Source organism: Drosophila hydei, unplaced genomic scaffold, assembly GCF_003285905.1.
Source record: "Drosophila hydei strain 15085-1641.00,03,60 unplaced genomic scaffold, DhydRS2 tig00000349-arrow-arrow-pilon, whole genome shotgun sequence".
Lineage (NCBI taxonomy): Eukaryota > Metazoa > Arthropoda > Insecta > Diptera > Drosophilidae > Drosophila > Drosophila hydei.
This window is the reverse complement of record NW_022045714.1, coordinates 635,391-652,839: the sequence shown is the minus strand read 5'-3', so window position 1 is coordinate 652,839 and position 17,449 is coordinate 635,391. Positions and strand designations below refer to the sequence as shown.

The window sequence follows — 17,449 nt, the reverse complement described above, 5'->3', positions numbered from 1 at the left end:
GCGCGAAAATATTAAAAGAAAACAAGAGAACGAAGCAGGCGCAAAGAAAAATAATATTCATAATTCTTTAGATACGTCGATGCACTACCATATAGACGAAGGACGGACAACAACAACAGCAACTGCACACCTGATACACCCTAAAGCAGTGAAAAGAACATAAAAGAAAGACGAAACACTAAACAACAACAACAAAGACAAGAAATCAGCCAAGCAACAACAACAACAATGACAACAAAACCACCAAGAAAAGTAGCACCCGATGGCGGCTGGGGTTGGGTTGCCTGCTTCGGCGTCAGTTTGGTCAATGTAAGTTTGATTTCAGCTCATTACAAATACAATTTTAGATATTACACACAGCTATGGTCGCCTAGTCCCTCGGTGGTTCGGTTAAGATCGTTAACAGTTAGGCTAGGTTAGTTTTAGGAATGGTGCGTCACAGACGATAAGATTTAGTGTATTACGTTTATCAGTGTTATATCTATGTCTGATTCAGTTTAACATGAACTAGTTCATGGACTCCATGGACTCAGCTTTAACACTAAATATTCTTTACTACTATAATTATTAATAAATCAAAAACATTTCAAAACTTAATGAATGAATTGCAAATTGAAGTAAAGTATTGCTATCCATCATCATTATCATATAAATTATACAGATAGATCAATTATATAAAATCATAAACCCCATTACTATCTAATGAACGAACTTAGGGCAAATCTCTCAGGCATCTGTCATGCAAATCAAGCAACGAAAAGAAGCTTTTGGGCTTAGTCTATATTGACAGCATTGACATACACATATCTAGCAACATAGACTAGATATATATATATATATGTACACATCGCTTCTCGATGGTACCTGACACATTTAAGCAACGCAACGAGTTGCAAACAATTGCGCTTGACATTGAGCAAATATATGAATAAACACTTAAACAGGCTGCAGTCGGGAGTGCACGACTCGTAAATACGCTCACCAGACTTAGCATCTCTCGCTAGAGCTTCGTCGCTGATTTGCTGCATTTGCAGTTTGAGTAAACAGGCAATATTTAACATATCGTATACAGTCAGATATCGCTTGCCCAATTCAAGTTGCATATGAGCGGAGAATGGGTGAAAAATATGTAGCGTAAGACGCATGATCTTTGCATAGCGCATCTTCCAACGGCTTTCTCAATCACGTATATGAAGATTCGGTGTGCAAACTCCATATGACTCAAACACTCATTTCCAACCCAGGGGAAACGCTCTATGGATGCATCAGTCTAAGCGTGCGCGTTGCTACTGACAGCCTTGAGAGCTAGCATAGAAGATCTCTTAACGCTACGCAACACAGAAATATACGTCAGAGAGAACTGCTGTGCTTAGCCCAAAAAGCAAGAGATCTGTGCTATAAGACTTATAATTAATATATAACTAAATAACAGTTAAGCACTCTCGACTCTTCTATTGGCAAGACTTAAGTTCCATGAGCTTAGCACTTTGGCTTTGTACACGATTCCCAAACACAGACGTTGTACCAAAACCGAAGTGCAAAGTTCACCAGGACTCAATGAAGTATCGATGCGAAAGATATATATAAGAAATATAGTATGGACACAAGTTTCGCGAGGCAATTGAATTGGTTGAAAGAAAATTGAATTCTCTAACTTAGTCTGAAGTTCAATGAGTTAATCTGATTCGATCTAAGAGACTAAGACCTATAGACGACAAAGCCTAGTCATGATTCAAACAAAATTTTAAACATCTTGGATCTTATGTCTAATATAGATATATATGAATTTTGATAGATAATATTTTGATAAATAAAAATAGAAGCTTCGACTTAAAACTTGCGAAATTAAATATTTTTGCAAATTTTATTCTAAAATTTTACCCCAGAAAAAAAAAACTTCAGACCAATGCTAACAAAACAACAGAAAATTAGAAAGTAGATAATGCGAAAAGCAAGTTTAGTTAGACGACATCAACAAGTCCGGGCCACACACTTTAGTTGTTCTCTAATTGCCTAGTAACCCATAAAGCCAATAAAAACAAATCTAACTTTGATAAGATTATTGACTCTTGAGGCCCAATATTTGGTATACAAAGCTTATGTTTTGGTCGCACGACATTTCCCAAACGATTAAACACACGTACAGAAACCGTTAAAATTTTGGGCATACTTTGACACTTAAATGCGCAAATTAAAATTTAAAACACCCTCGTAAAAATTAATTGATGTCAAATTCTAGCCCCGTTCACATTACCAACTACAAACAAACAAAAAAAAAAAAAAGAATAAAAAACAAGCACGTATCAATAATATGCATTTTTATGGGCGTAATATGGAAACAAACAAGTAAAAGTGCTCCAGTCGGGAGTGCTCGACTGGGACATACCCTGACCCCTGGTGCAATGCTGCCACTCTTTTAGCATGGATCTGATTTGTGGGAAGGGACACTTCTAGATAGACCTTCTGAATCAATCAAAATCAAATGATCGATTACAAATCGATAAATCGATAATCACTAATGGAATGAGTTATTGCAAAGTATACAAAACAATACAGAAATCTGTAAGTTACATTTCAAGTCTATAAGGGCATTACTCGATCGATCACGCCCCCTTTGTGCGCAGCAAATCAATATACCCCGAGCTCCCATTTTCAATGGGTTCAGGGTATAAAAACAAAAAGCAAACCCAAATATTTAGATCATCATGATCATCATCGTCATCGTCATCATCATCGTCGTATAGTTGCCTAGTTGTGATAGCGCAAATCAGTCGATTATATGACCAAGTCCAGTGGCTGCTTAATCTGTTTGCCTTTCGTTATCTTTCGCAACAGTTTTAATCGCATTTAAATCATTTACGAGGCAAATTAGCCATATTGAATCTTATACAATAACTGAATCAGCTAGTGTCACAGCCCATGCAACTAGAGAGGGAGAGGGACTAGATAGTTCTGTTAGAACTTAATCCCCTTGAGTAAGTTATTGTCAAATAGTGCGCGCATATCCAATTTGTGCGCTATTTGCTTATAGATCTTATCACGTGCGCTTCGTCTATTGCCCTACTCCGATGGCTGGGTCCAAAGATAAAAAGAATTTTCATTAAAAACTTTTGTTTGCATTGACTTTACATAGTGAATGGAATAATGCCGAAGCTTGAATGCGCTTAAATGACTAGTCCCGAATCCGATTCCGTTTCCTGGTTAAGAGCCAGTTACTCGAATAAGGTATTTGAGTTATCATATCCCATTTTCAAAATTAAAGATATTGAATTTCTGGGTAACTCTTACAGAAATGGTTAATATTTTGATGAGGCTAAAAAGTATTGCCTACTTTCCATGCAAATTGAAGAACTTATCTAAAAATATATAAGTGAAGATTCTACGTATCTGAAGTACTATAAAAATTTATACAATTTTTAACACACAAATCAGAAGTATACTAAATGATATAGAAATAGCAATAGACGATTGTGATATCTAATCAAAAATATCTATAAGGATACTCACATAACGCAGTTCTGCAAATGTTGATAAGCCTGCTAAAACTTGAATCAGAATCTCATGCACATTAATTAATAAATGAATAATGCCCAAAAAAAGAGTTCAATAAAAACAAAGATAATAATAGCAGAGCCAACAAACTTATGAACACGTGCCGAACCTTTATTTTTTTTTTTTGGAAATTGGAATTCGAGTTCGAATTGAGTTAGTTCAAAATTGCATTGCATCATTTCTACAAACTGAACAAAGGAGATTGTAGTACAGATAGGTATTATAATATATGTATATATAATATATATAGCTCGATCTATATGTGTGTGAGCTCATCGTATAATTGCCGCATTCAGCCGGAACCCGGCTAATCGCGTCAATTTTCATACAATCAGTCCAGATATACAATTTGATGTTAGCTCTAGCAAAATATAAAACAATTTCGTTTTCCAGCTGATGTTAAACTGTGCCAAGAGCTAAATAAATAAACGCCAAATCGTCAATATTGAATTCTATATATAATGGAATATATAGTATATTCTGCGATATTTCCTATTGGCCTAGGGCAAAAGCGTTCGAATGGAAATGGAATTCCAATAGAATCGTATCTAACTTGATGCCACTAAAAACTGAGTAACAATCAAAGCTCTTAAGATATATATACCTTTAACTTAAGACAAGTACTATTTCTGTAATAGCAACTAGCTGAAAGTTACTTTGCTTCACTGGGACATCTCTGAAGTCTTAAGAGAAGTCGTGAGAAGTTGTTTATATAGAGACACTTCTCAGCAGTTACCCAGACCAGTTCAAGACAAGTCGACTGAGAGATTGTGCCTAAAACCTATATGCCCTTGTTTACTTGGCGAGCGAGCATGCAAATTAAATTTGAAGAATTTCTGCGTCCACAAAGTGGACTTTGTACGCTTCTTGCTGTTGTCTGGCTTTTTTGCACCTCACAACGCAAACACGCCCACAAACTCGGAACTTTCTTCCACACACGGGCAGGGACAGACTTGTCTATACAGATAGTTGGCTGGTTATATATATATATATATATATATGTTTGCAGTCGTGTTTACCCATAAATTATATCGACGCGGGGTTGTTTGGCTGTTCCGTTTGCATTTCCCTTTGTAGATTCTCAGTGTCAATACTCAAATTGAAGCTTCGTTGTTGACAATTTGCTGGCGGTTGTTACTATTTGTTAAGTACCCCCTGCCACTTCGGCCAGCAGGCCAAGAAGAGCAAGAGGAAGAGGAAGCAGTGCCCGGTTTTTATGTCGTTGCGCCAATTTAGTGAAATCCAAGCGATATAACAAATATCGTCATTGATTTGGCGTTTTGTGCTTTGCCTTTTTGCTTTGCTTTCAGGTTTTGTTTCCATGCTCGTTCACGAACTGAAAAGGAGTATATTGGCTTTGCCGTCTTGCATTTGGTCTGTACCCTTTGCCACAACATTAGACACTAACGCTAAGATTGTCCAAAAACTATATATTCTCGCCTACTGGGAGCGTGGTACATGGATAGTTGCCTCGTGAGGTCGTCGCAAATGGAAAGAAAACTATATCTCCCATTGCATTGCTGCTAAAACTTCTAAATTTGATAGACTTCTTCCGCTTGAGTTTGACCAAAGTCGAATTTCACTGTTCTTTGAACCAGGAACGGGTATTATGCAGTCGGTTACCCGAGTGCAATATTTCTACTTGTTTGTTTTTGGTTCTTGTTTTCATTTGATTTTGATATTCTCTTTTTTACGTTCTCTTATCGACAGTGGGGCGATTAGCACCTCGGCACGTTGTCGCTAAAGTTCTCAGAAGCCCAATGGGTACAGAGCTAAGCCGCAGCCCGAGCTGCCCTGCTCAGACCAAATATCGTATACCGAATCGCCAATTAAATCAAATATTGACAAATTCATAAAGTATATATACATATATATATATATATATATATATATATATATATATAGTCATGGATATATATATTATTTATAGATCTCTTTCTGCGTCCCCAAAAGCCGGTTCCAATTTGCTGCTCTCGATGATGTAGTCACAGCGAAAACAAACAAATCTCGAAGAACGATATATATCGTTTATTATAATGCTAATTGTGCCAGCGCAGTCCATAAAAATAGTTTATATATAATACAAATATACGATATACGATTGACTACTCTGATTTATGCTCAAAATTTAATTTGATTTGCATTATTAATTGAGGTTGTGCATACGTAGGAATATCTTATGAATATTGAGCGTAAATTTGTCAAGTGAACTGGAGAAGAAGAAGAAACTGAACTTTTAGTGTACATTGAACCCGAATCACAGTAAATAAATGAGATAATCTGGCAACGCCTTACATTTTTGTAGTGTTTCATAAACAGGCAGAACTTGTGCTACAAATCCAAATATATATATGACAAAGTATACTAAATTTAGATATTTTCATCATGCCAAGTTATCCAAAATACGGGTAGTACGTAATATTTGACTAATCTATATATATATATATATATATATAATTTTTAAATTTAAATGCTTACAGCTACTAAGAAACGCTCGATGTTTAAATAAAAGGTACAGATCGATTTTTATCGCAAAATGAACAACAGTTATCGATTACTGGAAACATAGTCAAGCCTGTAGATTGCGCACTATCAAGTATATAACATATAAATGCAGAGCTTCAGAGCTCTACACAAGAAAAAGCATGTGTAAAGCGCGCATATAGAAGTCATAAATAAATATGATAAATATATGCATAAGTCACATATTCCCTTCTAAGCACATTCACCTGATTTCCGTAATTGAGTTGAACCCATAACCAGATCGCTCATAATTATATATGCAAGGCCCCAGTGCTTACAGATCTGGACTAAGCATTGGCAGCGCTTCTAATTGCCGTCTAATTGCACAAATATTATCTAATTGCTAAACCCAATAATTAGCTACGAGCTTAAGATTCATTTCGTGCAAGAATACAACGCGTAAGCGCGTTCTCGACGGGAGTGTATGACTTTCAAATACCCTGTGCCCAGAGCAGAGCGGCGAAATAAACCGCAAATCAAATGGAATCTCGGTTATCGAAAAAAATATATAATATATACCTAAAATGTTACAGAGACTTGGCTATATCGTCGTGATCTCTGCCACGCCTGCTGCTGTCAGACATCTTCACTTAACCATTATAAACCAAAGTATAGAAAGGTAATTTTTATAAGAAAAAAATTTAATTGACATGTTAAGTTCTGCGCGTTGCCATAAACTCTTAGCGCAGATATAAAAGCAATATAAATTAAAGAGTTGAACAAAAACCAAACAGAAATCAATAAGTAAACAAAGCCAAAAGTTGCAAAGCCAAAAAAAAATAATAAAAAATTCAATAAGTTTTGATCGTTTTTTTTTTTTGGTTTGCTATGAAAATTGGTTGCGAATACACACCAGATATATAAACTGAGTTACTTCACGATTAATAAGCTGGGCAAATATGGTTTGCCACACAAATTATGTTTAGGCATTCGCAAACAAAGTAGAGTAGCCAAATGGACTTTGGCAGGTAAATGCGAAATTAAAGTTATCCAAAAATAAAAGATCGGCAAGCTGCGAAGAGATCAAGCTGCAAATGGCCGCAATTTGTTTTGGCTATTTGATATGAAATTGCAGCTAATGCCCAAGTCACGAAGCAGACGTTCAATAAACTGAATCGAAGCAATGCTGCTGTGGACAGTGGGACTCAGATGGCAGCACGTGCATAGAAAATTGTGCATGGCTCCAATGGCCTAAGGCGCTGCACGCTCTATGCGCCGTCTCCTGCCAACTGCCAACTGCCAACTGCCAACTGCACTCAGCTGCATTCAATGTCAATAGTGAACAATGCTCGCTGCTGCTGCTGCTGCTGCTGCTGCTGGCCATGACAACAACTGTTGCCAATCAGGTTTTAGTTACAGCAACAACAGCAGCAGCAGCAATGAACGTGCAGCTGATGCTGCTCTGATCACGTGACTTTGTTGCAACTTGTGCTTTGTTGTTTCCTGCTGGCGCTGCTGCTGCTGCTGCTGCTGTTGTTGTTGCCCCAAAAAAAACTTGTTTGCAGTCCAAAAGCGTTCACTGACAATTGTCTCTAGCTGTTTGTGTACTTATATATATATATTATATATATATATATATATATACGTCTTTGGATAAATCACATGATTGCGATCATGCGAAGCGCGAGTGAGCCGCCAACCCGGCCAAACACCCGCTACGCTGGCCGTAGCCGCCAGCCTTCAATGCTTCATCCGCTCAAGCATTCAAGCGTTCAATTCAACTCGAGAGTTCAGTTTATATATATATATATATATATATATATATATATATGTATACGTCTGTCCATATGTTCGACTTTTTAATTGAAATGTTTGACAGTGGAAAGCAGACCCCGTCACAAGTCACATTCACAGTGACTGTGTATCCACATAGTGAAATGTACTTCACAGTTAATTGCTTCAATTGCCAACACACACACACACACACGCAATAAATTCAATTCAAATTTATTTAACATCGATCTTTGAGACACACAGACTCCTCCCTATCGCCTCTGCCCCCTCTCTCTCTCTCGCTCTTCTGCTGTTATCCCTATTTAAGGCTACAGCCGACAACCAGTTCGCCAAGCCATTGCCCATTAAGCAAAACGCATTTTTCAATTAACGCAAATGAATATGAGCCACAAATGAGAAACAATATATATATGCATATAATAAGGGGGTGGCGGCGGGCGTACGTACTGCTCTCAAGTTGAAGGCATATTATTAACAGACTCGTAAAAGTACACAGTGTAAATTTGCTTTTAATTATGACCGAGTCGACAAAACATCAAATATTGAACTGCAAAAAATGCCATTGAACTTAGCCACGACAGAGCTAACAGCTAACAAGATTTACAGTTGCATTTAACTATATATATATGCTATAGACATGCATCTACAGTTTAGATAGAGTGTAGCAACGAGTCGAAAGAAGCCCTAATTACGAAAGCTCTAAATGCTCGTAATGTAATACTTGTAATACTTATTCATCTACGAAATAGTAAACTGTATTCCAGTGGAGCTAATATATGTTCTTTAAATATTACAAATGTTTCCTCTATATATGCAGAACATAGTGCTAGGCTTTGTTTTTATAGCTAGCACCCATTGAAAAGGGCATTCTGCTTAAGGCTTAATGACAGCAGGAGGCGTATTCCTGATCAGAACGACGAACTACTGGATCTATATAGGCCTGTGCTTCCGCAGAGACTGGAAACTGTATATTATATATATATGTATGTATATTATATATATTACTATATACACCATTCACAGTACGATAACTAGTTTCATTAGCTGTTTATCGATAACAATCGATCATTTGATTCGCGTTGAGCTATGAATCTCACATTTGCCTGTGACAAAAAATTGACTTTACAAATTTCACGTTAGATATCCTCACTCTTCCTCCCAAGCCCGCTCAAAAACTTGTACTTTAGCAAGCTATACGAAAGTTCGATGCAGCAAGTCTATCTAGAACAAGAGTTGTGTTAGTCATGTTTGTCTAAATGCAGCGTAGACCGAGTCAAGGTGTCTCCTAGTCGAGCACTGCCGATGATAAGCCATATTCAAGTCGAATATTTAACTACAAATTTCGGTTTATTGTCTTTAAAGATCCATGACCAATGCCCTATGCAGAACTGTGCTTTGCATTTTTTAAAGACCAGAAAGGTAATAGAATTATTGTGGGTTGCGCAACTTCACTGAACCGGAAGTTGGACGCTACCATCCAAACCCAATTAGGGCCAGCAGCAGAGTTTTGAATGATGGATACGTCAGCAAATTAAATTCCACGCATCGAATGGCGGGCGTGGAGCAGAGCTCGGCACTAGGTGTGCTGTTTTACTGCGCTTACTGTGGCCCTAGACCACCCTAAAACAAAAACAAAACCAAAAACAAAAATGGAAAATGGAAAATGGAAAACGGAAAGCATCGCAAGTTAAAAAGCACAAAAAATTTCACGCAAAAGTTAATGGGAAATCAATAGAAGAAAAGCAAAAACAATGGCAATGACAATGACAATGACGACGGCGATGACGATGCCGTCGAGGACACGAACAGCCAAATGACTACGGTTCATTGAAGCTTGATTTACGGCCACCACAGAGCGGCAACATCTAGGAAAGCACCTAAAAGTTCCGACCCGAAACGAGTCGAGTCGACTCGAGTTGAGTTGAGTTGACGACGTCATTCTCTGTCTGTAGTTCTTCCCCACGCCCAGATTCAAATGGCTGACGACGTCATCAAGCCAAAAAAAAAACCAAATAAATAAATAAATTGATAACGACAATTGTCACGCAATTATCAAAGTGTCTGCGGCGCAAGCAACAAATGCTCATATCTTGAGCGAAGACACAAGCCAATAATTAGAAAAAATAAATAAAATGTCTATATATATATGCACACACATATATAAATATACTTATATATATATATATAGAATATTTATAGCTTTAAATTCCGTCAAGCACGTTGCTTGCTCGTGCGCTACCCGAACTTTGACCCAACTCTGACTCGGACACGTGATAAGTATTCTAATTCAAAATCCTATTTTCATATAAAAGATTTCAATAGGAGTGAATCCAATAAGCATATTCAACTAGGGTATCCGATATTTACGAAATTCAACTGGATATATCAGCTATACGTTATTCAACTAAGATATTTAATATATACTATATTAAATATCTACGATATCCGATCCGATATCTGCGACATTCATTATCTACGATAACCGATCCGATATCTACGATATTCGACTAAGTTCTGATATCTATGATATTCACCTAAGACATCCCATCCGATATCTACGACATTCATTATCTACGATATTCGATTACGATATCCGATCATTGGATGCTACGATATTCGACTAAGTTCTGATATCTATGATATTCACCTACGATATCCGATCCATTATCTACGACATTCATTATCTACGATATTCGATTACGATATCCGATCATTAGAAGCTACGATATTCAACTAAGTTCTGATATCTATGATATTCACCTAAGACATCCCATCCGATATCTACGATATCCATTAAGTACGATAGTCTACTACGTTCTGATATCTCCGAATTGAAGATCTGTCTATTGGTCAATAATAATAGAAATATTTTACGCCACAGAATCAAGTAAATTTCAGTTTGAGCTGCCACATATAATGGTTTGAGTAGCAAATACCCTATACGATATTATGCTCAATATAAACAGGCAAAGGCATTGCCTGAGTTAACAGAATCTTTGCCTGACTAGCAAATACTCCGTCTTTATTTGAAATCTTTTACTATATTTTGAAATGCTGCCAAATAACTCTAAAGTAATAAGCTGTTTCTATATATATATATATATATAGCTTGCTTTTTGTCGATTTGAGCTGCTTTGCGAGCCAACATCCAAATATCACGTTAATTTCACGCAAGTGCTCACGGCTACTACTTGTAAATTAGATTGGAAAATATTGCACAAATGTTTACAAATAATAAAAAGTCTAGTAGTGTGCACACACACACACACACAGTCGGCAGTCGCACCCTTTTCAAGAGCTAGGACAAAGGAAGGGGCGCTCGGGGGCGTGTTTGTTGTTGGTCAATAAATATAAACCTAAAGCTGATTTAGAGCATTTGCGGCTCAGCGATTAACGACCTGATTTGTGTTTGACTTTTGCTGTTTTGCGCTAAAAAAAAGCTGACAAACAAATATATAGCTAAAATATATGCAAATATATACAAATAAACATATTTGTTTATGTATGTTTATATATTACAAAAAAAGTCAAGGAATAAGCGAGTGTGAATCGAATGAGTCAATGTTTTGAAGAAAAAAAAAAAAAAAACAATTGAAACAGCGCTAATGGGATGTCGAATAAAGATGATAATGATGATAATCTTGATTATATAATGAACAGTTGGCTCAGATAAGAATATAAACAATCTATTAATCTATAACTACACTACAACTATGTATCTCGGTACAAACATATATAGTTCTAGCAAGATATTGAATAGAGCTGACAATGAACACAGATAAACAAATTCGAATTATATATTATTGATTTGTACAGATTGGACACTAATCTTATATAAATAGAGATGGGAAATTATTATATATGCACATATAATTACAAATCTCTCAATCAGCTGATGGGCTAATACTAATTGTACAGTAAAGCTATGCAAATATGCATTGGTTATCGAATGAAATCGATGGGTCAGATAGGCATATAGATATAGATATCGAAGATAGGCATATAGACTTTACTTTTGGCTCTTGTCTACGCAGAATAGTATATAGTATACCCAACTGTAGAGTGGTATATAGACAATTGGACTGTATAGTATATAGACAAGCTGCTATGATACATATTGCATAGTCTACTATATACTCAACTGTCTACTCGCACTCATATCTTAGTATATGCAAATCATCATTAAAATTCCATAATGTAAGACTTTATCCAACTACACTATATACATATCACAACCATATATATATATATATATATATATATTTATATTTATACATGCGCACATATTTGGTGCGATAAACACCCTGAGTTGGTGCGAATCAATGTATGTCATGTCGCGATCACATGCGATTTGACAAAATCAAAGTGCGCCCAATTATAGAAACCCCTTAGACTCGATCGCTAGGCAACAAACTAGTTGCTCGAGCTATTGCTATTGCTATTGTTATTGGTATTGCTATATCTATGGCTATTTAGGGAGTGTGTGTTTATTCGGACATTACGCTAGCGCGTGTTGCTTTCTAGTTTCAATTATGATTGGTGATAATTCAATTATCGAGCAATTAACGTTTTGAATGAAGCGCCCATAAACATCTAACACTAATTTTACAAATTTGGGCTGGGGTCCGTGGGCAGGCGAGGGCGCTGTCTCGCCTAGAGTGAAATGAAAAGCGATACACGCGAATACAAAAATCAATAACAGCCATAATCAATATATAATCGTTGCGAAGTCACAAATAAAGCACTTCACGAATCATTATTATCGTCATCATCATCATCAATAAAAACAGGTGAAATATTTGAAGCACCTGTTTTAAGGTTGAAAACAACAGATTTGTCACTTAACGAATTGGATGCGGAATGGATATATCTATATATATATATATATATATATATAGATGCGAAAACTGAAAAAGAGTTGCAGAGCAAAAGCCGTTTTATCTACAACAACCTTGCCATTGCAGGGCTTCCCAGAAGTAGCTTTCGACTGATAAATGGAAGTCTTATAGTAGGATAATATGCTTTAAGGAATTAAGTACTTAAGTTGTTGAGCTTTATCGAACCCTTAACTGCAGATCTCGAATTGAGTGCATAGCAAACTGAAGAATATATTATATCAGCAGATAAATGAAATATTCATTCAGCACACAATTGAGAGGGTTTCAATGTTAGTTCGAATAGGGGGCACATGAATATAAAACTATATATCCAGTTGTTGAATACAAATGAATTTACTGTCAATCGACCACTGGCTGGGGGTTCAGGGCATGGAGTGTGTCGCGGAGTGGGCGGCATGGCTGAAGGTTTCGCAGAGACATCGTTGCCCTCATTTTCCTCTTTTTTGGGGACAGTCATTAGCCTGTTGCATGATATCGTGAAGGCCACTCAAATTGAGGGATTGACATGACACAACTTCAAGTGCAATGATACTAGAGAAACAGACATTAGTTGGCTATACGAAAAGAGTACTACAGGTACGCAGGTAGGTAGGTAGGTTCTGTCTACTTACTCGGTCTTATCACGACTGCTGCGCCGCCGCTGCTGCTGCTGCTGATAATGAGTCGAAGTATGATGACGTCGTCCTCGAACGCAGTGAATTCACATTTCTGCTGATTGCCATTTGTTTGGCTGATAAATCACGCGGACGAACGAACACCCGATTAGCTCCAACAAATTGGCCAATATAAAAAGCAGGCTAAGGTCATATATTATAGGCTCACGTCAATCGGCAGGCTCTGCCAATGGCTTCCTAGCCCAATGTATCTGCCATTAAGTAAGTAGTTTACAACTTGTTAATAAACAATGTTCTACAATTACGGTTTAAGCTCTCATTCGAGCTGACTTACCCAAACACTAAACTGTACATTTTATTTTAGTTGAAACAGAAATGAATGAGGAAGATCGTGTAAAGCTCGTCTAATAAAGGAAGGAGTATTATCAGCTCTTAGTTACTTGAATGATTTTATATAATCAGTCAGTCAATCATTTAATCAGTTGCAATTGCTATGTAGTAGATCAGCTGGGACAAGAGTTATGTATATGTATATATATTTCCATCAGTGACTACGTTTAGTCAATCAAAAAAGCAGGCAAACAATCAAGTCATTCAATCAATCAATCAATAAGACTTTCATGTATCATTATATCTAATTAGATATTGTCTTAAATACAAACTGTTCAATCATTTAGTCAGTCAATCGGACAAGAAACTTCAGCCACCTATTCAGTCAATCATAAAATAATATATGTCAGTCAGTCAATCATTTCTTCCATTCAACAATCAGCACAGACTGTCTTAACTATGCTATTCAATCAGTCGGTCAAGCCACTCAAATGCTGCAAGCGATCAGTAAACCTTTCCTATTGTAATAATTCGTTTTCAATCAGTCAATTAGTCAATGATACAATCAATCAAATTAATCAGTCTATCAGTCAGTACAAACCATCTTACATATGTTGTTTAGTCAGTCAATCAGGCAACAACTTACTTCAGTCAGTACCAACTGTTTTACTTTTGCTTTTCTATCAACCTGTTTTTCTATCAATCAACCAGCCACTCACTGATTCAATCAATCTAACCAATCTATATCATTTATAGACTTAAAAACAACTTTGAGTCAGATCAAGTTAATTGATATATATATACTATTGTATATAGTATATAACTGTATAAAATTCTATAAAAATAGTTCAAAATTTGTGAACTGTTTCCCGTTTCCTGGTTCTGCCTGATGAATAGTATCTTTCTCGACTTTATGTGCATAAGTTTCAACTGTTTGGGTACAGGCACCGGCACAGGTGCTATCAATTTGAGACCGGAACCTTCAATAACTGTTTAGATAACGCTTTTCGCTTCAAAGAACCTTTTTCTGCGCTCTTATATAAGAGCTTAGAGCACGTCACTCACTTAAGTCGTCAACTTAGCTGCAAGGTTGTGTAACCTCTTGTCAGTTAATGCTAGAGAGATAACATTTGGTAACGTCTATCTACTGCTCTTGCTTACAGTTGGCAACTCGCTCGATTGAGCCGTCGTTTGGCCTGCTGTTTGGAGACACGTTGCGAGATCTCAATGTGGGCACCACGGGCGCAGCCGTTATCATCAGCACGATGGACGTCTGCATGAACTTCTCGGGCCTGTTTGTTGGGCCGCTGCTGAAGGAGTTCTCCTACCGCAAGGTGGCCATTGCCGGCTCCATTCTGTGTGGCCTAGGCCTGGCGCTGACCTCGCCGGCATCGACAATGGCTCACATACTTAGCACTTACAGTGTCATCAATGGCATTGGCGTCGGGCTGTCCACGTCGGCGGCATTTGTGGCCCTCAATCATTACTTCAAGCATAAGCGCGGCCAGGCGGTGGGTCTCTCCATGGCCGGAACGGCGATGGGCATGCTGATCATGCCGCAATTGGTGCGTATCCTGCTGGAAGCTTATGGTTTTCGCGGTGCGGTCCTATTGCTGGCGGGCGTAGCACTCAATGCAACGGTCGGCTCGGTGCTGCTGCAGCCCATCAAATGGCACATGAAGGAGGAGTTTGACGACGAGGAACTGATGTGCATCTCGGCGCTGCCAACGCCGCAGCCTCAACTGACTAGCACTGGCGCAGCTGCCAATCCGGCGCCCACTTTCAATGTGATCAAAGAGGATGGCAACGAGGAGGATGCGCTGCCAGAGCTGAACACGCTGCTCTTCAACAAGCACAATCATAACCAGCACAGCCATCCATCGATGCGCAAGAACTACTCGGAAATGGCCATGAACACAATGAACGGCTCCAGGCTGGGCCTGACCAAGCGGCCGACCTTTCCGCGCATCATGTCCCTGGCCGGTGTGCAGTCCGCGGATGTGGGCAGCGGCAGCGGCGGTTATCCCTCACAGGCGGAGATCAATACGACGCAGTTGCGCTGTCGCAAGGCGTCCGTCACCTCGAATCTGTCTTACATGGACTTCACCGGCTCCATACTCCAAGTCCATTTGAATACCGGCGACGATGAGTTCGAGCGGAATGATCTTGAGCTGCGACGCGTCGGCACCGCCACGGGCAGCATTATGGGCGGACATCGTGACAGCTTCATCAAAATGAAACCCACCGAACTGGAAAAGCAAACCGAACTGGCCGACGAGGAGGCCAAGAAGAATGTTAAGAAGCCGGGCTTCTGGCGTCGCTTCGCCGATCTGCTCGACATTGCCATGCTCAAGGACAAGATGTTTCTCAATCTGCTCTTCGGTCTCTCCATCTTCTACGTGGCCGAGATGAACTTCAAGATGGTGACGCCCTTCTTCTTTGCCAACCTGGGCTACTCCAAAGCGGATGTGGCCTACTGTCTATCGATCACAGCCATCACGGACATTGCCGCACGTATTGTATTGCCGCCCATCTTTGACAGAACCACGATCAAGAAACGCACCATCTTTCTGGTCTCCATCATATTTGTTGCCATCACGCGCTCCAGTAAGTAGAGACTCGACAAATATATGTATATAAATATATATATATGGTTTGAATTACCTTTGTAGTTATGGCTGAGCAAACGGACTGGACACAGCTCATGGTCTGGCTATCCATATGCGGCTTTTTCCGTGGCTCAGCGCTGAGCAACTTCACGCTGACCGTCTCCGAGTATTGTTCGCTGGAAAAGCTGCCCTCGGCCTTTGGCTGGCATCTGGTGGGCAAGGCGCTGTTTGTGATCAGCTTTGGACCACTGATTGGTAAGACCCATAAAGCGTACAATAAGAATTTACTCCTAAATTAGTTGCTTGATTTCAGGTCTCATCCGGGATGTTTCCGATAGCTATCCGATTTGCATACATGCGCAGAGCGTTTGCATCATGATCTGCGCTGTGGCCTGGGGCATTGAGTATCTGGTGGAGTTTATCCAATCGCGTCGTCGCACTGCCGATGCGGCCAACTTGCCCACACAGGAGGGAGCAGCTGGAGCGGCTGGAACAGCGTCAGCGACAGCGCCAACCGGCCAGGATGTCAAGCTGTAATATGAAGGCCAAAGATCAAGAGAGAATTAACAGAAATGCATAATATGAAAACTCATAAAATGCAAACTACTTAATACTTAATTAATACATAGATACTTAATGAAAGTATGTCTTTTGTGGTCTATTTGCAGCGAAAGTCAGGCAGCTGACTTCGCCAATTATCAAGAGAACAACTTCATTCGCAAATAGCCCAAAAAAAAATAATAATAATATTATAGCAATTGCACTGTGTAACCCTCTCCCTTAATTGTATTAAACTCTCATTTGCCAGTCTTATATATATATATAAATATATAAATATATATATGTAAAGTTCGTTCCACTTAAGATCTGTTAATGGAACGACCTTTAATATCATTCATACCTATTAGTTTATTATTTTATCGACTTTTTTTTGTTTACTTATTGTATGAACTTGTATGTGATAGTTCAAAGATAGTTTGTAAGTTAGATCGTAAAGCAAGCATATTTTACAATGTACACAAGAATATAACTGTACCATGAATATGATCAAAAGGCATTAAAAAACAAAAACCAACAGCAAATGAAAAACAATAAATGAAAAACTGGCTTTAACATTTGTATACACATAAAGAACTATAAAAATATATAAATATATATACGTTTAAAATTGAACTTAAGCAACGACCAG

General features: G+C 38.3%; 1 protein-coding gene across 1 annotated transcript; it reads left to right on the top strand.

Moving 5' to 3' along the window:
• Window positions 1–17,325, top strand: LOC111595940. Its single transcript, XM_023309903.2, has 4 exons — window positions 1–309; window positions 14,815–16,258; window positions 16,324–16,515; window positions 16,574–17,325. The coding sequence occupies exons 1-4, from the start codon at window positions 229–231 to the stop codon at window positions 16,795–16,797; spliced, it is 1,941 nt and encodes a 646-aa protein (XP_023165671.2). The 5' UTR covers window positions 1–228; the 3' UTR covers window positions 16,798–17,325.
• The last annotated feature ends 124 nt before the right edge of the window (window positions 17,326–17,449 follow it).